The sequence below is a fragment of the Lepidochelys kempii genome, chromosome 5 (genome assembly GCF_965140265.1).
Source record: "Lepidochelys kempii isolate rLepKem1 chromosome 5, rLepKem1.hap2, whole genome shotgun sequence".
In the NCBI taxonomy this organism is placed as follows: domain Eukaryota; kingdom Metazoa; phylum Chordata; order Testudines; family Cheloniidae; genus Lepidochelys; species Lepidochelys kempii.
Genome location: NC_133260.1, coordinates 97,090,838 through 97,113,332, shown reverse-complemented (window position 1 = coordinate 97,113,332; position 22,495 = coordinate 97,090,838). Strand labels below are relative to the sequence as shown.

The 22,495-nt window shown below is 39.5% G+C and overlaps 1 protein-coding gene across 1 annotated transcript in view; it reads left to right on the top strand.

Annotated features, from left to right (window-relative positions):
- OSTF1 (osteoclast stimulating factor 1) overlaps nucleotides 1-22,495 on the top strand; it is a 25,566-nt gene extending 3,071 nt beyond the window's left edge. The window contains exons 2-10 of the mRNA XM_073345138.1: nucleotides 8,810-8,856; nucleotides 10,996-11,046; nucleotides 11,147-11,210; nucleotides 15,459-15,512; nucleotides 16,118-16,225; nucleotides 16,770-16,819; nucleotides 16,938-17,016; nucleotides 17,492-17,590; nucleotides 21,456-22,495. Coding sequence (XP_073201239.1) covers nucleotides 8,810-8,856; nucleotides 10,996-11,046; nucleotides 11,147-11,210; nucleotides 15,459-15,512; nucleotides 16,118-16,225; nucleotides 16,770-16,819; nucleotides 16,938-17,016; nucleotides 17,492-17,590; nucleotides 21,456-21,514 — 611 coding nt within the window. The 3' untranslated portion in view covers nucleotides 21,515-22,495. The remainder of the gene's footprint in view (nucleotides 1-8,809; nucleotides 8,857-10,995; nucleotides 11,047-11,146; nucleotides 11,211-15,458; nucleotides 15,513-16,117; nucleotides 16,226-16,769; nucleotides 16,820-16,937; nucleotides 17,017-17,491; nucleotides 17,591-21,455) is intronic.

Here is a 22,495-nt window from a genome sequence, read left to right as displayed (position 1 = left end):
AACACACGCCACCCACTAGGTATAAAAATATTATTCATACCTTCATCACCTCTTGGCTGGACTGCAGAAATACAAATATACCTGGGCAGGCCGGCCAGCCCCAGCCAGTCTGGGTCAGGGTACAATGCCGGGAATGGCAGGAGAGGGTCTGGGGGCAGAACATGGGCAGGACCACGACAGGCTGTTTGGGGAGGCACAGCCTCCCCCAGCCTATGATACTCACCATCCATGGTCAACAGCTTTGCACATTTGGCACAGTGGAACTCAACGATAAGAATAAAGCTTGTCTGTGTGGGAGACAGAACTTTCTCTAAGACTTCTCCAAAATCAAGGAACAAAACTCCCCCAGGAAGTAAGGACCATTACAAACCTCAGTTGTTTCTATTCCAAGTGTAAGACCCATTTCTTTGACCTTGTCTTCTCTAATAACAAACACATAGTAACAGCTATATTTAAAGAAGAAATAAATAATAATTTAAAAAAAACCAAAAAACACAAGCAAGAACAGCACAAAAAGCCCTACCAAAACAAGAGACACCACTTTGGGGAGAGGAGGAGAGGACACATGTGACAGATGTATATTCACATTGCTTACTGTACTATGGAAGGCAGTCAAATGTTGTGGTGATGAGCACAGTAAAAAATAGAAAATAAGCTATACAGGATAAGGTTATGCAGTCATTTGTGGTGTAACGTATGCATAGGGTTAGTTCCTATTTTTAACAACTTTTATAAGTTAATTGTTTTAATGCAGATAAATGCAGCCACTAATAGATCTTCACACTTGCAAACAGGATTGTAAAATATCAGTAGTGAAACTGATAAGATTCTTGTTAATTTCATGGTTCAGAAAAGAAAAGCTGAAGAGGAGGCACTGAAGGGAACACTGCATTCATTCATACTTGGAAAGTCTTTGGAACCAGAGGAATTTTGTTGTTTTTGTTTTTTAAACAAATGCTTACATTCTAGATTCACTGATAGTTTAGGTCCCCTTGCTAGCCAAAGAAAACTTTCTGCTAGTCAGACATGTCTTAGAAAGTGGATTTAAGGAGCACTGAATTGCTGTGGGTTTTTTTTGTTTGTTTGTTTATTTGTTTAACACCCCCACACACCACCTTTATTATATTGAGCAGCTTACATTGGAAATACGAACTGATATTTCTGGCCCCAGTCTGGATAGTCATTGTACTTGGGTGGACTGCTGTGCAGAGCCCAGCTCCATGTAAGTGCAGTAGTCTGCTTGCATACCACAGATTGCAGGATCAAGACCTCTGTGAATAAATGAAGTTCCTAATATTAAACAGTGGGACACCTGAACTTCACTTGTAAAGTTATTTGCAAGTAAATTTTATGTTAAATAATTTTTCATACCTTTTCCTTGAAGATATCCCAATACAGTTTGTTTTTAAACAACTGTTAAACACTCTGGGCACCTACAATATTTGAGGTGCTGATTGATACAGTATTAGTGTAGCTAAGGTGCTCTAACTTACTCTCCATATAGGCCACCATTAGCAAACAGATTTGCATGGCCTTCCATTTTGCAAGTTTATCTACATTTAATCAATCTCTTCAACAGAATACTCACTCAGACTTATGCATTCAGTGGGACTTCTTGCATTCATAACTCTTTGCAGCATCAGGATATTAAATATCCTGCATTAAATACTGTGCTGGATACATTAGAAATATCTATGATAGACCTTGTTACCTTTTCTGGGGCTAACAAATTTATTTATCTAAAGTAGTTCCAATGAAAAAGCAGTTTATTTTTGTCAATTCTTAATCCTGAAACTTTAAAATCCACAAAGACATAGAACTATTTTGCATGAGTCTGGTGGTGATAAAAATGAGACAAGTGATACTCAAGATCACTGGATATAGAACAAGCAGGTTCTGTGTAAAATTCTCCAAATGGCCTTACCACTGCATCTTAATTCTGATTTGCAACATCAGGGGCTCGTTCACCTGCACGTCTACCAATGTGATATGCCATCATTTGGCAGCAATGCCCCTCTGCTGTGTACATTGGCCAAACCGGAGAGTCTCTATGCAAAAGAATAAAAGGACAGGCTTGACAAAGCCCTGGCTGGGATGATTTAATTGGGGATCGGTCCTGCTTTGAGCAGGGGGTTGGACTAGATGACCTCCTGAGGTCCCTTTCAACCCTGATATTCTATGATTCTATGACACAAATCAGACATCAAGAATTATAACATTCAAAAACCAGTCACAGAACAAACACTTCAACCTTCATGGACACTCAATTACAGACCTAATAGTGGCAATTCTTCAACAACAAAAAACCTTCAAAAACAGTCTCCAACGAGAAACTGCAGAACTGGAATTAATTTGCAAACTGGACACCATCAAATTAGGCCTGAATAAAGACTGGGAGTGGATGGGTCATTACACAGACTAAAGACTATTTCCCCATGCTAATTTTTCCCCCTACTGTTACTCACACCTTCTTGTCAACTGTTTGAAATGGGCCATCCTGATTACCATTACAAAAGTGATTTTTCCTCCTGCTGATAATAGCCCACTTTAATTGATTTGTTTCGTTAGAGTTGGTAAGGCAACCCCCATCTTTTCATGTTCTCTATGTGTGTGTGTGTGTGTGTGTGTATGTGTATACACACACACACACACACACACGCTACTACTGTATTTTCCACTTCATGCATCTGATGAAGAGGGGTTTAGCCCATGAAAACCTATGCCCAAATAAATTTGTTAGTCTCTAAGGTGCCACAAGTACTCCTCGTTTTTTTTGCTGACATAGACTAACACGGCTACCACTCTGAAATCTGCTATACTAGTTCTGGACCTGAGAGAGTCATGAGTTCAAATTGAACCAAGTGGGAATATTAACAGTTTGTCTGCAGCAGGGTGGATAAAAATCAATGATTTAAAAAAAAAAAAACATTTAAAAAATTTGGATTTTTTTTTAAACTTAAATCTGATTTTTTGATAAAATGCTTTGAGGAAAAAACCTATCTAAAGATAGTTTTAATTAAAATGCATTATAGCTCAAAGATATCTCATCATGGAATAGGAATTATAAATTCTAATTCTATAGTATGAGACAATATATTCATGTAATGTTTAAGAAAAGTTTTGAAAATGAGTTCCAGTAGTTCATGGATTAGAGACCCAATCTTATGGGGTTCCAGGGGCTTCTGTATAGAGTATTTAGGTTAATCTTTCTATCTACCCAATGGGACTCAGTGCTCAGTCTAGAAGATAAGATCAGAGATGCTTACTTTTGCAGTTCTCAAACTGTGGATTTGTGTCTCCAGAGATAACGTGTGTTAACAGCAAAAAATGTTTTTTAAAATAAATAAATAATAGAGGAGAAAAACAATAGACCTCAACCCTATTGTCCCTCTTCAAATTTGTGTACCCAGAGTCAATCCCTTACCTCTATCTAAAAGTGCAAAGTTTGAAAAAGTTCAGTGAATATAAGATTGTTGGGGGCGGAATAGATCTGGACAAGGAGAAGAAGTCTGGAGATAAATGTGAGAAGGGAGGGACAGGCAGTAGAAACAAAAGTGAAACTGCTTGAGCGGCAGATTCCAGAAGTCTTGAGGTGTTTCTGAGTGTAGCCTTCATTGATTTGAGATTTACCATACCATTCTGTCACTAGGAGGGAAAACGTATAATGGCAGCAGGCTGTAAAAGAGACCCAGTTTGAGAATAAGAACCATTCAAGAAATATATGTTTGCTGATGATGTTTTAAAGAAAGTCACTCCAGTGAACTGGTGGAAGTCACTTAAGCACTTGGATTCAGAGACTGTTGAAGTGATAATCTCACTTTTAACAGCAGTAGCTTCTTCTGCCTGTGTAGAAAGAATATTTTCTTCCTTTGGACTAATTCATTCCAAATTGAGAAATCGTTTGGGATCTGAAAAAGGAGGAAAGCTTGTTTTTCTTTTCCAGATTATGAACAAACAGGAAAATGAAGGTGAAGACGACTGAGTTAGCTGCAGAAGCCAGTGTTGACCTGGCTGACAGTCTATTTAATTTTGGGTTGTTTTTTTTTTTTTTTTAAATTCATTTAGCTATTTTAGTTAAACAATTTTAACAAAAACAAACCCTATTTTAAAAAACGTGAATGTTTAATACATTCAAAAATTCATATGCTTGTTTCATTAAAATATTATATGTTTGCTGTTGAAGGAAAAAAAATCCAGAATACATAATATTGTTGTTTTAGTTATATAAAACAATTTAAATGTTTGTCTGGTAATGTTCTTCTAATACAGCATGGCAAGAAAATCCTCCAAATATTAATGATTAACCTGTTGAATTGGAGATAGTTCACCTCCCAATGACTTCATAAATATCTGCTTCAATTACCTTTGGTAAATGAAATAACCAATCATTCATTTTCTGATATTGCTGTAAAACAAATCTGAAAAGTTTTCAAAATAAATCACTTAACAAATGTATAGTGTGTACCTTCTAAAAATTGAAACCTACATCGATCTCTGAGTTGTGAAGAATATGTATTAAGGTTATAACAACCAACAAGAATGCACTTTTATGTAGAAATTCATGGTTAAATTGAGTCTTCCTGACTAGTGATTTAAATCATGATTTGATTTAAATCAAATCCACCCTGGTCTGCAGTGTTGATTAGGGACTCTGGAAAGAGCACTTAATTCTTTTCTCCTCACTTACCCATTGCCACAACCTTTTGTTTAGAGGCAAATCATTCTCCTGCCCAGTTACTTCCATTGCCATGGAAATACCTCACAAGTTGTTCCAAAATCCATGTCCCCAACTCATCAGAGAGTTCTGGGAGAAGGGACGTGCAGGAGCTACTGGATTTAGTGCTGTTCTGAGGCCTGTAAGATATTCCTTTCTTCCCTACCCTCAGCCCCATGAATATCTAGAGCATAATCCAATATTTATGCTGTGTGTTGGGGCTAGGATTTAGCCCTTATTACCCAAATCAATTCTAGGCACCTGCTCCCAGATTTTGAACTGTGCCCAGTGAAGCCTAATGGGTGGAAGGATGACGATGACTGTATGGCAACCTCAAAGCCCATGATTCTAGAGCCAGCCCAGGGTTAGTTTAGTCCATTAGAAAATTAAATAAGTCTGAGGGCATAGAGGTGCTGCATCAAATCTCCCTACACCAGGTTCTAAGATGGTGATTTATGACACTCAGGGTATCCCTTTAAGCTAGTTAAGATGGTTTTCTGGCTGTTTGGTGTTGGCACAGCAATGCAAAGCAGTCACAGCAGTAGCCAGAATCTGGTCCCTGGTGTCCTGTTTTCCTGTGGGAGAATATGAATAATTCAATCAATGGGAACTGTTTGTATCCTACAACAGGAGAACTGGGCCCCTGAATTCTAATAGAAGAGTTGCATCAACTCACCCTGCCAAGTACCAGCTCCACTAAATATTAGTTTATTGCTTTATTTTAATGTTCATTTTCTAGAAAGAAGAAATAAACAGCTCCCCAAGCTAACTTGTGTTTGTTCTACTTCAGAAGCAAAACTTATTTTAACCAAATAGAGTTGAAAGCTTTCCCTCCCCTTCCTCTCCGGAAGTTCAGCCTCACTCAGATGTCGAAATAAGTAGCTTCACACATAATGGATAATTTTTTTGAGGAGTGGAGCTGAAGAAGAGGAAGACAGGGAAAGCTTTAGTAGTGAGTGTAATAGAAGAGGGGATTGTTGCATGGTAGTATGTAAAAACTGCAGGCTGGTACAGAAGAGTTGGAATTGGGGGAAGGAAAGAACTGATTAGAAGAACCCTAGTGTGAGAAAACTGTAGCCTCTTGTCAGGAAAACACTAGGCACTTATTTGAAAACAGCCCTCCATTAGTACTGCTGCAATTAAAACAAATTGCAAGTTACTCAGAGGAAAAAAATGCTTTTTCTAATGTGATAATATTTTTCTTTTTAAATTACATTATAAAACACAAATAAAGTTGTGTACTCATCTTGCTTGTTTGTAACAGAACAGTCACAGCACTTCAAAATGCTGCTTCTAATTTGCCACTGCAAGCCCTTTAAGGATTTCATTTTTGTAAACTGTATGTGTTGTTCATAGTTTTCAAACAAACCAGTTTCTTAGTTGGAAAGGAAGTCTTAGAAGTCTCTATGAGCATCATGTTTCTGTGTCTAATAGCATTTTATGGGAGCAGTAATCCAGAAAGGCCCAGAGAGAGCCAGGTTGGCCTTATGCGGTTCAGTTGTTTCCTTTAACTTAAGTAGCAGAAGCAGGTCACTGATTAGAGAGCATCAGTAGTTAAACAAGTCATTTACATGTTCTATGATAGACTCACACTTTAAGGCCAGAGGGGACCCTCATGATCATGTAATCTGATCTCCTGCACATCACAGGCCATAGAACTGCACCTACCCACTCCTGTAATAGGCCATAACCTCTGCCTGAGTTACTGAAGTCCTCAGAGCCTGATTTAAAGATGTCAAGTTCCAGAGAATCCACTATTTACTCTAGCTCAAACCAGCAAGTGACCTGTGCCTGAGATTGCAGAGGAAGACGAACTCCCCCTGCAGGGTCTCTGCCAATCTTACCTGGTGAAAAATTCCTTCCTGACTCTAGATATGGCAAATCGGTTAGACCCTCAGCATGTCGGCAGAGGTGATACATGGGGGTGGGGGGGGCATGCAGGGTCAAATGCCACCCAAGATTGGCCTGCTGGTGGAGGGGGAGCAGGGAAAAGGGTTCTGTCCTCCTGCTGTGCCTGCGTGCCCCCCCCCCCCGCCACTTCCATCTCCCAGAACGCTCAGTCCCCGTCAGTCAGGTGCAGAGGGGCAGGACCAGCCACTTCTCACACCTTCCTGAGTTAAGTGCCCCTCTGTGAAGACACTTCTCAAAATAGTGGTCCTGTTGAAAAAGAACTTGGTCTGATGTACCTAATTGAAGAGTTTTGAACCTTTCATGTTTCTAAGCTCAGGAATGACTGTAGAGAACTTGTGTGAGTGTGAGAGTTCTCACTTTGCTGATCAAGTCCCATATTACTTTCTTCTTCAAATTTTTAAAGTTTTGGTGCAGCTAAGGGGTCACGTTATGTATTGGAAAAAAAGTCATATCCTGAAGTGCCTATATGCATCTGGTAACTCAAAGCTTTTAGAGTTTATTCATGAAGATATACCATTTAAATATAATTCTATGAAAGACTGTGCTACAGAAATGTCTTTCCCTGGAGGTTACTCCTGTGTAGGCTTTTAAAAACAGGAGCTCAGTAAGTATATGCTTCCGGATAGCTCTTGGTGAGAGCCTGGGTGTTGTACACAAAAAGGTCAATCCAGAACTGTGGAGCTTACTGCCAGATGAAATAAGAATGACCCTCAGTCTCACCACTTTCACAGCTAAATACCTATCTCCATCAGCCTCCTTGAACACATCACTGCATGCCTAACATATTTAAAACAAAAAAACCTCACAACTTTAAAAACCCCTTTAAGTTTGCTTCCTTCTAACAGGACTGGAAGAGAAAGCAATATCTATCCTTCCTTACAGAAGCTGAGGGGGCATGTGGGTAATGCATCTAAGAAAATAGTTTAACTCTTCCCATTTGACTTCTGGTTTAAAGATCTGCTTTTGAAAAATGCTATTTAAGCACACAGTTTATTTTACAGTGCCAGACCTCAACTTTAAGTTCATGGATGCCTGTGAGGATGAGCAACATAGAATGTGGTTCCCAGTTATACAACACCATGATGCACCATATTCTGGGTGCAAATTGGTCTGATTCACCATAAGAAACATTACGATTTTTAGGAACTAGAAATACTATGTGGAAGGACTAATGATTGAAACTTCAAGCACTTAAAACTAAGCACTGCAGAATTGTCTGTGTAAGATGTTTTTTCAGCAAATTCTATAGGTTTCAACAGTTCTTTGAACAGCTGATAAGTTACCCTCTCTTATAATTTATTTGGTCCTTCTTTGTTTTCCTAAAAGTAATGCAGTGGAGGATATTTCATGTCTGTATAGAAGCTTGTTCTGCAGTTTTTATGTGTTTAGATTTTTGATACTCTGCAGTAAGAGCAGCCATGCCAGCTAGTGGGTGGCCTTGACAGTTTTAAAACTATTTAAAACAAACAATCCTAATGTAGAATAAAATTTTAATTTAAATTTCCAAACAGAAGCCCTACCTGAATCTCCCCTACTCATCTTGTGGATAGGGGAAAGATGTAGTAGTGTGCACATGCGAAAAAACAAACAAACAAAAACACAACACATTACTGGACTTAAGGGGACTCCTGAAGGAAAAAAACTGATACAACTGACTGCGTAAATCCCATTTATATAGTCTGCTTGAAAAAATGCTACAGTCAAAGACCATCATGTTAGGCACTTAATTCCTCTGTGCCTTCCTCGGTGCTTTAAGGCCTGATCCAACCACCACTGGAGTCAGTAGAAAGATTCCCATTGATTTCAATGGGCTTTGATCAGACTCAGAACCTGGTTTTGTGGAACTCCGTTGAAGTCAATGGCAAAACTCCAGTTGACTGTAATGGTGCAGAATGAGGGCCCCATGTCCTTCCACAGAAGGCAGGTTCTCTTTAGCTGACAGACTGGCTGTTGACATGAAAGCCATACTATGGAGTAGAGCCTTAGTGGGACTTTAGAGTTAATAGATACAAAACAACACATAAGGGGCTGTTTATTTTAAATTAACCATAATACGACTGGGGGAGGAAGTGCAGCTTTGGCTTTTTTGAGCTAGATTTGTAATGCTGATGATATATTCTGCCCTAAGGAAGGGAGAACTATCCCCATTCCTCTGTCGTTAATGCTTTTTCTTCTTCTTTTTAGGACAGGTCAAAGTGTTCAGGGCCCTGTATACATTTGAACCCAGAACTGTAAGTACTTAAGTTTTCATATCACTCATAGAACAAAGTGATCTAATTGCGTGGGCTAATGCATCAGGACTGTAAAAAAAGCATAAACAGCCTTGTTACGCTGCTATATAAATAAAAACTAAATGATTGGTTTAACAGAGCTATAACTAGTTTCCAACACTAAACAAGAATTCACTGTCCATTTCTTTCTCAAGCTCAGATTCCTCTACATGCAACTTCTATTAGGTAATGCTGTGAGCTCTGGTGTGTTCTTGGTACCATATGTCCACAATAGAGGATTAACAGATTCTGAGACTGGGCTCACTTACTTTTTCCTCCTCCCAAAGGCAGCATAAAATTCAGCAGGACAGAGGGGGTGGATGGACTGGGATGCAAATCAAACATGGGGGTTAGTGAGAATTTGTGTAGCCCACTGGTGTTTACAATAAAACCAGCACACCTTTTCCCATGAATGCTGACCCTCTGCCCCTCCATCATGGTTGCAGGTTTGAGGGGCTACTAGTTTGTGCTCCTTGTCTATCCCCATTTAATTAGGTTAATTGGATTGGTAGCTGAGAAACATAAACCAAACCTCCCCTTAAAAGTTTGCCATTTAGTACTCGTGCTGAATAAGCACATCTTCTGAGTAGCCTTTGCCAGAAGGGCTACTGTGGAGTCCTACCAAGAACTTAAGGTGCCTTTCCCTGGCAGAATCCCCAGGATAAGAAGAGTATTTTCAGAAAGGGTTACATTACAATCAGTAAGGGGGCAGTACAGGAGTTAGTTGTCTTTTTGAAGTCTGCCTCCTTTAGAGTAGGTGTAAGGGTGTTAACGAGGCAAATAGGAGTGCAATTCACTGCCAAAAACCTGACAGAATTAAAGTTCATTCACAGTGCCTTGTACCCTTCCAGAATGTTAAGTGTGGTTATACTCACGCCTCCGAAAACTAGGAAATAGAGTTACAGGTTAGCAATTTTCAAAACAACTGAAGCATAAGTATGGATTTTAAGAGCACTTTGAAATATTGGCTCTTAAAACCAGAATTTTGCTTTCAGGAGGAGCCACTGCAGAATGCAGGCAGAGAGCAACTACTATCCACACCCCATGTTCTCAGTAAGCTGCCGAGATCAACACTTGAACTCCTAGTATATGGGTGCTACTTGGGCATGTCTGAGACATTCATTGACTGTGATGTCACACTACCTACAAAACATGGATTTGCAGTAGAGCTCCTGCCTGCAGCATAAACACAAATGACTTTCTGTGGCTTGTCAGTTTGGAAAGCAAATTGTAGATCCATTTTTATACTGACTAAGTATTTAAATATTGCATTCCGACTGGGCAGTGGGTGCCAGACCCTAGCTGAGATCAATCCCAAGTGGATGGTTATCAGTTTGGGGAGGATCACAGTCATAGTTTGAGTCCCAGGTAGGCACAAAAGGTTAAAATATTATTTTAAGTTTATTTTAATGTTAAAATAATTTTGGCCAGGGGGCGGAGGGGAGAAGAGATCTGTATCTCAGAAAACCCTTGGCTCAAACAATCTCAAATTTGGATCACTAGTCCTATCCTGTATCCCCTTCATCATTTTCCAAAATATTTATTTGCACTATGTACATTTTAGAACATTTAGAAAATTGGCTATTAAACAGTAAGCTATTGTCAACCTTAATGATAAGGATGTGATAGCCCCACTATAAGATTTCACACACTGCTCTGCTTTAACCTTGTCCTTCCAAAGTCAAGTCGTTGAGATGTCTTAGAATCTTTGGCGTTTCCTTCTCCACACTATTTTTATTTTTTAAAACTAGATTACATGTCATTAGTACAGACAGATAAATGACAGATTCAGTTTGCCCAAAGATATATTGTGCAGAAGAATTAAAAAAAAAAAAAAACCTAATTACTCCCCATTCCACTTAAATAGTTTCATTCAGTACATGGTAGGAAGATTACCAGCCTCATACGGTACTGCCTGTCACATTTCTTACTTGTAGTACAAGTAGCTTGACTTGCCGAGAATGTAAATGACTATCAAGCAGTTGACTTGACACTGGAGATTTTTGGATGGTGCAATATTACCACAAAAACTAAAGGTGCTGTGCTCTTTTCATGTACTTGCTTTATCTCTTCACACATATTTATGTTTGTTTTTTTCAGCCAGATGAGTTGTATTTTGAAGAAGGGGATATCATCTACATTTCAGATATGGTGAGTAACATTATTTCAGCAGCGGTGTCACATGTAGACTGACTAAGTTTAAAATGCAATAGACTGTTTTTTAATTTTTTTTTTCCCCCTTCCCCTCCAGAGTGACACAAATTGGTGGAAGGGAACCTGCAAAGGCAGGACTGGACTTATTCCAAGCAACTATGGTAAAGTCTAGAATTTATTTTTCTCTTTGTTTACATATCACTAAGTAGAAACTACTAGATATGATTATTTTTTTGGACACTGGTAACAGTGCTGCAGTTAAGGGTCCAGTATCAAAGTACATCAGAATACTTAATCAGCATTTCTCAAGTACCTATCACCACCATAGGTAGACATTGTATATAGGTTATAAAAAACAAACAAAACAAAACCAAACCTGTGGGACTGTCCAGACATGCAGGAAGTTTTTTGTCCTACTTCTTGCTCTAATTATCGGTTTCCTACTCTGGTATGCTGTCAAGTTTTTTGTGGTTCTTTGGGAAATGCTTTGACTAAGGAGTGATCTTAAAAACTAAACATGGTGATGGTAGGACTGACTATTCTAGATATCCTTCTTTGTGGAGGAGTTTGAAAGGCTATTGCTGGCTCACCTTAGAACCCCTTCAGTCTATACATGTGTGTCAAAGGGTGTCCCTGCCCTATAGCACCTCCTTCTGTCCAAGAGGTTTTTAGAGGCCTGCCTGAGTTTCCCCTTAACTCAGGCTCCCTTAAAGTCTACTCCAGTGGCTCTCAACCTTTCCAGACTATTGTACCTCTTTAAGGAGTCTGATTTGTCTTGCTTACCCTCAGGTTTCATCTCACTTAACAACTACTTGTTTACAAAATCAGATATAAGAATACAAAAGTGTCACAGCACACTATTATTGAACAATTGCTTACTTTCTCAATTACCATATAATTATAAAATAAAGCAATTGGAAATTAAATATTGTACTTACATTTCAGTGTATAGTACATAGAGCAGTGTAAATAAATCATGGTCTGTATGAAATTTCAGTTTGTACTGACTTCACTAGAACTTTTTATGTAGCCTGTTGTTAAACTAGGCAAATATCTAGAGGAGTTGATGTACCCTGTCAAGATTCCTTCCCCACTCTGAACTCTAGGGTACAGATGTGGAGACCTGCATGAAAAATCCCCTAAGCTTATTTTTACCAGCTTAGGTTAAAACTTCCCCAAGGTACAAACTATTTTACCTTTTGTCCCTGGACTTTATTGCTGCCACCACTAAGCATCTAACAAATATACAACAGGGAAAGAGCCCGCTTGGAAACGTCTTTCTTCCCAAACTCCTCCCAAAACCTACACCCCCTTTCCTGGGGAAGGCTTGATAAAAATCCTCACCAATTTGCATAGGTGAACCCAGACCCAAACCCTTGGATCTTAAGAACAAGGAAAAAGCAATCAGGTTCTTAAAAGAAGAATTTTAATTGAAGAAAAAGTAAAAGAATCACCTCTGTAAAATCAGGATGATAAATACCTTACAGGGTAATCAGATTCAAAACATAGAGAATCCCTCTAGGCAAAACGTTAAGTTACAAAAAGAAAAGACACAAAAACAGAATATACATTCCATTCAGCACAACTTATTTTATCAGCCATTTAAACAAAACAGAATCTAACACATATCTAACTAGATTGCTTATTAGCCCTTTACAGGAGTTCTGACCTGTATTCCTGCTCTGGTCCCGGCAAAAGCAAAAACACAGACAGAGAGAACCCTTTGTTTCCCCCCCACTTTCAGCTTTGAAAGTATCTTGTCTCCTCATTGTTCATTTTGGTCAGGTGCCAGCGAGGTAATCCTAGCTTCTTAACCCTTTACAGGTGAAAGGGTTTTTCCTCTGGCCAGGAGGGATTTAAAGGTGTTTACCCTTCCCTTTACATTTATGACATACCCCCGGAAGACCTCTGTGTACCTCCAAGGGTACATGTACCCCTGGTTGAGAACCACTGGTCTACAGAGTTTAGATATTAAAACAAAACAAAAAATCCCCTCCTGCAGTTCAATTTATTAAATCCTGCACAAAGTCTTTTAAAAACAGAACTCAAGCTTACGCAGTCTTCATCCATGAATGTTTGTCCTTTCTTTAAACTTCCCTTCTTTCTCCCCAATCACAATCTGGGCACAGCCCTTCCTCCCTGAGGGTTTGTCTTCCTGTGTTTCCAGCACCTCTTGCCTGGAGTTAGGCCTTCTCCCTGTTAACTCAGGGTCCTTCAGGAGCCTTCTTACTCCCCGCAGTGCCTGCAGGCATCTGACAACCCATCTGAAGCTGTCTCCTCCTTTGTAAAGTCCAGGTGCCTCCCCTTAAAGCCCAACTGGGCAGCAGGTAATCAGTCGAGGTGCACTGAATCCTGCTCCCTTTCTTGCAGGGGCAAGTCACTCTGTGACAGTATCTTTTAAATACATTGTGGTTGACAATCAACTGTGGTGGCTCTGAGAAGATGTCTGAGATAGCATAAGCCTGTTGCTTTAAAGAGATTTATAAATCAATACCAGAATCTCTAGGTGGCTCTAATAATGAATACGGAGCTAATACAAATTGCAGAGTACCAGTATATTGGGCTTCCTGTGCCTCTTTCTGCTTAGAAAATGGACCGTTGTTTTGTTTACCAGCGGTGACTTCTTTATGAATGTCCTAATTAACCATAGGTAGAGTGAGCTGCAACAATCCAGGGTCCTGGTGACAAATTCATGACATACTGCAATGGTGCTGACCAGTTCCTCAAAGTCTTTTCTTCTTCAGCTACCACCTGAGTTGCAGCCTCTGAGCTTGCCTGCCAGCTCGGGTCCCATTCAAAATCCAGCGGGAGGTGGTGCCCACCTTATAACTTTTATCCCAGTGGTTACATCACTCACCTCTCTGCCACGGGGCGGGGGGAGGATTTGAACATGGGGGGCTCACACGTCTCCAGAGAGTGCTCAAACCACTGTACTATGGGATATTCTAAGGTGGGGATCCCTCAGTCTCTCCTGCTGAAACTGTTCTATGGTGCCTTACCCCATCCCTAAGCTACTTTGAGGCACAGTACATTGGCCTGAACTCTGATGTAAACTTAGTATGGATAAATGAGACACAAGTTACAGGAGGTCCAATTCAGGGTATATGCCCTGATACAGCAAGCATGCCTATCCAATGATCTTGTGCTCCATCTGCTTGACCTGCAGAAGCACAAACTGAAAACCAATGTAAATTTGACAATACTGATAATAGGGAGATATTAAGTGCCACAATAATTCCATCATAAGGAACTGAGGGGAAAAATTGCCATTTGGCAATAGTATGAAATAATGGGAAAGAAATTCAGTCTTCTGAGAGAAGTACAATCCATATAGAATAAAAAGAAGAGTTCTACTTCACATTGTATAGTGCTTTTAGTGTACTGTATAATTAAGCAATTCTGTTTGCAGAGTGGCTAAGATACAGTGATCAAATTCTGCTTTTCCCTCCATATATTAATTGTTTAACAGCATTTGTGTGCATAATCAAAGAATCTCGGATTAGCATTTTTGCTTTGTTCAGGATTAATCAAGTACTTCAACATATGAAACAGTGCAATTATAAACCACTGTTTGGGTGATATCATAAATGGAAAACTCAAAGAAAGTCTGGATAGCGCAGGGGATTTGACAATGGAATTAAAATCCTTTCATGTAAAGCAGGGACCCCTACCACCACATTCTTCAGAGTACCACTGACATGAATACCACGGACACGTCCTCAAAGTTGCCTAATGCTTGCACCTCAGTTTTTCCAAAGAGAATAATTCCATTTGCAAACCAACTCTCTGCTGCTCTGCTGTGGAGTTTCACTAGCTTTGCCACTTCCCACAGCAACAGCATAGGGCCCGGGAAAACCAAACACACATGCTTCACCCTGGCCTTCTGGAGCGCACCCCTCATCACCTTCTAATCTTCACCAGCACCAGTCAATGCTTTCCTCCCCATTCCAAGTCTTAGCTAGAAAGAACACTCACAGGAAATGTGAGCTTCAGAGTGCAGATCACTAGATGCTGGTGGTCAACCATTACAGTCACTTCACAAGCTTAGCACATTAGGCTAAGAAATACCATGTGTGAAATTGTGGCCCAGTTGCAGTTAGAGGTAATTTTGCCATAGATTTCCAACAGGGTCAGGATTTCATCCTGGGATCTCTAGCTTCCACAGCCTCTTTTGAATTGAGCTCATGTGCACAGGAAGTAGAACAGTCTCAGTGACTAACCCATCATTCTTGAACCCACTTCCACAAGAGACAGGAAGACCACTAACCTTAGCACTATCAGAACAAAATGCAAAATCTACTTCTGTACACTAGCCTCTCGGACTTAATTATCAAGAGTCTGAAAAAAATGAAATACAAAAATCTTTACTATGAGAAACTGATCAGAATTTATTGTGTGTCTCATTTCAGTGGCTGAACAAGCTGAGTCCATTGATAATCCATTGCATGAAGCTGCCAAAAGAGGTGGGTGTGGGTGTGTTTTTTGGACTGTGATATCCTGGACTTCTCATTTAGAGAATTTTAAATTTTGTAATACCAAAAGAAGTCTGTGTGTGGTTTGTGTATGTATGCACATGTGTGCCAACAAAGGCATTCTATTTTAATGTTATTTGAATAAAGACGGAATGTGCTGCATATTTTGGCTGGCTAACCTGAATATTTTGAATACCTTTGGTATCTAAATTCTGCAGCATTGAGTAGCAGAGTAAAATAAAAAAAGGGGATGGGAGGGAGGGCAGGGAATTTACCAGATTGCAAATGGATGCAATATATAATGTGTTTGTCCTATTCCATTACTGATTAGCTTTTAAGGTGGGAAAAAATTGTCCTCTGAACAAGATGTTTAATGGTAGTTGGACTATTTTTTCCCCCTCCATAACCTGTAGCAATAACTATTACTGCCAAACATGGTTTCTAATGAATTGCTAAACAAAAATTAAGTTCTAATGCAACATAGTATTTATACAGAGCTAAATGTCCTTCGTGGTTCTGCTACTCAATTCTTCAAACAAAATCTCTATTAAAAACAGTGATTTGAAAAAACAAACAGGTTTTTCTATTTGTTTCAGGAAACGTGAGCTGGTTGAGAGAGTGCTTAGATAACCAAGTTGGTGTCAATGGTTTAGACAAAGCTGGAAGCACAGCTCTGTACTGGGCTTGCCATGGTGGGCACAAAGGTACAGTATAGCACTCAATCAACTCTACTGATTATGTTCTATTTTTTTCTATTTGCTGGGCTAATGGATCACTTATTACTTAATCTGCTATAATCAGTAACAAAGTCTATACTCTTATGTAATTCAGGTTAGCAAAAAAAATAAAAATAAAAATAAAAACCAGCGGAGAAGGGCTCAGATATGTCAAATGTAATGCATTTTTTTAAAAAAATAGAACATCTTTAAATCCTTTTATTTTAAAAGCAGACAGACATTCTTAATCACAGTCTGATTATAAAAAATGAGAGACGAAATGCAGACTGCTGAGAGGAAGAGCAAAAAAATGGTGTTTGTCACTGAGGTTTATATTTATGTTTCACTTCTGTATCTATTTGTAGTGCTTGCTCAGCAGTCTTCACAGGCTTTAATGATATGGATTTTCTCTAACTAATTGGGTTTATATCCTTTCTCTGTGCAATCCTGACTTCAATGCTGTAATTGGAATATAAGAAAGCAAGTTTTGATTTCATCAAGTTTTCTTTTCCTTTCCCTTCATTTTATGTAGATATAGTGGAAGTGTTATTTACCCAGCCAAGTGTAGAACTAAATCAACAGGTAGGAAGTTTATCCTGTTTATTCAGACATTTACAGTGCTGTTATTGTTAATTCTTAGTGCAAATGGATTATTTTTTGCTGTGTTTTAATCCTGTTGCTTTTCCCTGTAACTCCACAGAACAAATTGGGAGATACAGCTTTGCATGCTGCTGCTTGGAAGGGTTATGCAGATATTGTAGAGATGCTACTGGCAAAGGGTAAAGATCTTCACCAAGATTTTAATACTCTGTGTGTGGCAAATCTGCTTCCTGTGTGTAAATCACTGCTGAGTTTGTAATTTGCATATTTTATCAATTTGTTTTCTATAATCTCGTTATGGTTCCTAGCTAGCCCAGCGTATATTTGCAAACCATGCAAACCCTGGAAGTTGTCTGTGCAACAGGCTGACCCATCCAGAGTAAAATTTCACTCTGCTGTGGAAGACAAAAATAGGTACTTAAACCCAGTAAAGCAGCAAGGGAGCTCCACAGCTCCTAAGTAGGAGCCTGATCCTAAGCCCACTGGGTATCTTTCCATTGACTTTGTATAAACCCCTAGATGAGCTGTCCATTGCCCCTTCCCATTGGTTATGCTGACTAAGCTACTTGTGTGAGAAGGGATTTCATTTTACTGTTACTGAAGGTTTTGCTAGGGCAGTATTTTTGGACATAATTGGACTTTATTTTTTTTAAGGGGCAAGAACAGATTTAAGAAACAATGAGAAGAAATTGGCTCTGGATATGGCTACCAATGCTGCCTGTGCTTCTCTGCTTAAAAAGAAACAAGGGAGAGGTATTGTTTGTTTCTCACTTCTTTGTTCAGTTGGAACCATGGGGAGCAGGGCTCTAACAGACCTCGTGTTCATCAGAGCAACTCCATTTTGATGAACCACGAGAAGCTGAGTTCTGATGAGCTGGTTTCAGGGTGTCCACCAAGCATGGCTGGTGTTAGACTCGCTCGGGCCCAGGGCAGAAAGCTGAAGCCCCACCTTGCAGGACTGCAGCCCAGGGCCCTGAGCTCCAGCACCTGGGGCTGAAGCTTGAGCAACTTAATTTTGCGGTGCTCCTTGTGGTATGGGCCCCCGGGCAACTGCCCTGCTTCTTACCCCTTAGTGTCAGCCATAGCTGTTCTGTGGAGAAAAATAGTTGTTGTGGTACTGGTGGGCCGTGGAGTTTTTATAGAATGTTGTGGGGGCCTCAGAAAGAAAAAAAGGTTCTCATCCCTGCTCTGTGCCTCATGTGGTTAGCCATATGAAATGTTTTCATGCCTATTTCTATCCCCACAGCTTATCCCAGAAGCAGAAACCACTCTTTCCCATCAACACCATCCCACTCCATTCTCCTCACATACTCCCCAGCCTCCTGCTGGCTTGAGAAAGGGAGTTGTGCTCTAGTGTGTGTCAGAATATAATCTTCCCACAATCTTTCCACCCATATCGCCACTCCCCTGACAAAAAGAAAAGGAGTACTTGTGGCACCTTAGAGACTAACCAATTTATTTGAGCATAAGCTTTCGTGAGCTACAGCTCACTTCATCGGAGATGCATCCGATGAAGTGAGCTGTAGCTCACGAAAGCTCATGCTCAAATAAATTGGTTAGTCTCTAAGGTGCCACAAGTACTCCTTTTCTTTTTGCGAATACAGACTAACACGGCTGTTACTCTGAAACTCCCCTGACAGATTAACTTTTTAAACACAGGTATAGCTCCACCTATACATACTACACACACTGATACAGGGCAGTTTTAAAAAGCTTAAAGTCAGTTGTTCAGGATCAGGGATGAGATAGGTGGACTGTGGGAGGGAGTAGAAGTGAGATGGGGAACCTGTATGGAGTGTTGAAGGGGTGGAGAATGAGTTGAAAAGGAAATAGGACGAAAGTATATCTTAATTCAAAGTTAGCAACAGTTTTGTTTGGGGGATAGTTTTATGGAAGTTTAACTAGGCAAGGAAGAGCTATTATAACCACCCTTAAATAATGTTAATGAAACATCTGACAACTCCTTAACCTTGAGTACTTTATGGAAGTAAATTAGGAGGTAGTAGCATAATATTCAATTTCTTGCAACATCAGAATATCTCGTTTGTCAACTTAGGGTCAGAAAAAAACAGTTATAACAGAAGCCACACTGGTTTTTCCTAGGTTCCTATACATTTTTCTAGTGTGAATTAATCTCCATGAGAAGTATTTTTTATCTTCCTCTTTCAGAATTCTGGGATTCAAGCCATCTACTACTGAATCCTTCTCTGTTCTAATGTCCCTATTAGTTACATTAATTTTTCCTTTTTCATCTCCAGAAAGCTAACCTTTATTTCTGGAATATTTCTTTCATTCCTTCTAGACAACTGAGAAACAAAAATCATGTCATTTTTTATCAATATCCACCTAATCTATCACCTTGTAATTTGTAATATTGTTTGCAGTTTTCATTTCAACATCAGTGTTTAACTTCTTGCTCACTTCTCTCCTTTAAATGATCTTCCATAATCTTCCCTCTTGTTAACACGGTCACAGCTACATGTGTGCTTTTCTTGTTCCCTGAATTTCTCTGACCATTCATATTTGATACTGTTCTTCCCCTCTTCTTATGTTTGTTTTTCAAATGCATCTGCATCTATTGCACTCCTTGCAATTTACATTTCAGTACTTGCTATGTACTATTTTAGGACTCTTCCTGTTCCTAGTATCAAACTATCCAAGTTTAGTTCTGCTTCCAGTATGTTCTCTGTAGCATGAATGTGGCATATTTATAGCTTCTGCGGTCTGCTTTAACTCATTTTACAATATTTTAATTTGTGCATGTTTTTAAAAATGTGTTTGTACTTAATGGCACTGCATTCAATTGATTTGTTCTTTCCATAAACCTTATTTTTAAAGCATTAGGAACCCTCTTAGTTGGTTTACTTTTCAGAAGCTACTGTAGTAACATCAAATCATAACAGTTGTGTTTAAAAGTTTGGAGGATTAGGGAGAGGAGAATATTTGAGAAATTCTGATGTTTGGAAAGTGTGATGCACTCCAGAATATTAAACTCAAGACATGATCTCTTCCCCAGAAAGTTTATATTGTAATTCAGGTAAACAAATACAGTTGGGGATAAGTATTCAAATATAAGGTTGCAAAGGGATATTAGAGATTCTTCATTGGAAGGCTGTAAAAAAGGTAGATTTAAAGGAGATAAAGGGTTGGCAGAGAGCTGCAGAAAGAAAGAAGATCCTGAGAAGAGGAGGCGATGAAGGGAATTAGAAAAAAGGAATGGGAAGAAGATAGGAGAGAAATGTGCTGGGCCTTTCTGAGAATGAGAAGTCGGAGGCTGACCTTGGTACAACAGTGTCTGGAAGGGCCATAGCGCTTTGATAGATAAGGCTGTGTGGATATTTGCACTTACAGCTGGGACTAAACCTTTATTAAGCAAGATGGTGTATATTCCCCACCTTTACTACCCTCACTCTTAAATATTAAATGGATTTTCTGAGATTTTAAAAACAAGTCTTTTTGGGCTCCCTTTTAGCAAAACAATTCCCGAGATCAGAGTTTAAAATTGACTTCTCAATTACTCCAAAATATAAGACATGGGCTGGCTTACTAAGATGATTGATTGTTTTTTCAATACTGCTTAACTTCAGAATTTATCATCAAATATATTTTATTAACCAGTGTAGAACAGATTATGCATCAGTTATTTTTGATGGAGAATGGTTGTACAACACAACTCTGCAGGATAAGTCATATTTGAGGAAACAGACAGAAGCCGTAGTTGGTTAGGACTGCCTTCCATTCCTTCACTGGAAGAGATGTAAATGAGAACCTCCTTGCAGGGCTCATCTCCTGTAGGAGGGGAACTCCTGTCCAACAACAAAAGAATTCCCCTTCTATGCATCTCTTTAAGGAGCACAAGCCAGATGCTCTTCTCTTGACATTACTACATATCTGGGTGAGGAGGACCACTTTCCCAGTGTCCACTAGTCCTATGCCCTCCCTCTCTGCTGTATCCAATTTTCTACTTGCCATCCAGAAGCACAAGGTTTAGATGTGTTTTATACATGCAGTTTTTGAAAGTATAAGTCCATGCCTAAAAACTAACACGTAGTCAACAAGAAGACAACCAGGTGGGGAAGAGAACAAGGGACAGTGGATGACAGGAAAAGAGACAGGAGATGTCTGCATGGGAGTTAAAGTAGAGGATGAAGACTGACTTAGAGCCTTCAGAATGAGCTAGGGAAACTTCTTCTAGTTCACCAATCAGATATTCTGTGTTTAAAACTTTCCCATTAGAGAGGTTTAAATTGTGTCCAACTTTCTTCTGGTGTGCAAGCTTTTCAGGCAGCCAGGCTCCTGGAGCTTCACATGAAGAGAACTGAGCAGCAGGCATGCCAGTGTCTCATCAATTGAACTTTCTCCAAAAGACATATGCAAAGGTTCATGTGTAGAAAAGGTGACCATTTGACCAGCTCCTGGCTAGCTCCTCACCTACAAATATCTTAAACCCTAAGAAATCCCCCCCCCCCCCGCCAAAAAAAACAAAAAAACTCTTAATGTAGTGTTAAGAGTTGCTCACATGTGTTTGCCCACAGCACTACAAATTTAAACTATTAAAAGTTTTGTGTTTTTATGCCTGATTCTGTCCCTGGCTAAAGTAGAATTGTTTTATTTTCAGATACAGTGCGGACATTAAGTAACGCAGAGGAATACCTCGATGATGAAGACTCCGATTAACTTCCTTCATAATGTCTTAAAAACGATAACCTCTATTGCCTGTCATTCCCAAATCATATCCTTGCAACTGTAAAAAATACCTTAGAGTAATGAAGTCTTGCAATCTCTCACTATAACATGTAAACAGAGGGTGAAATCTCTTGCACAAGGAGACCCCACAAAGGCTAGGAAATGCCAAATTTTAAATCAGAGTTCCCTTGAAATCATCATGCTGGAGGTCGTATGCTCTCTCTCCCCATCTTGCTGTATGGGGAATGGACTTAGCCCTCTAAACATGCAGTTGTCCCAAGATATCCCGTCAGGTACCTCGTATCTCGAGAATACACTCCTGAATCCTAGCTGTCGTCTTTGTCAGCATAGATGTTCTCCCACTGGGAGCACTCCCAAGAATTCTCTTGAGGTGTCTTTCTTATGTGTGGATAAGAACTTGCTTAAAACATAATGCTGGCAAGGTGAGCATTATTTGACATGGGGAAACCCTGCAGGTAAGAGATGGGATAATGCAATGGTGAATGCATTATCTACCTCCACAGAGCAGGAAGAGACAATGTAAGGCTTCTTTTTATTTCTGCCATATGGGAGTAGGGGTGTGGGGTACAATGGCAGGGGAAGAGCTGCCCTGAGCAGTTTCTTGGTTTATTATTATGGGCCTAATCCTGAAATCCTTACTTGGGCAAAATTGCCTCTGGAATCAGAGTTTTGCCTTAGGAAGGAACTTGGACTCTGACTGGATTACTTTGCTGTTTGAATTGTATTGGTGTTGGAATCATTAGCATTGAAGTGAGGAGGGAATATTTTTCTGTTTATCCTGCCTAAAAATTTTACTGATCTTTTGCTTTTATTTTTAAAAGTGTTCTTGTTTTTCCTTTAAAGTACTTTACCTCAAAGCTGAAATGTTTTTGAAACTATATATATTATATTAAACCAAAAAAAGTGTTGAGAAAATTGCCTAATCTGAATAAATCATTTAAAACACTTGAA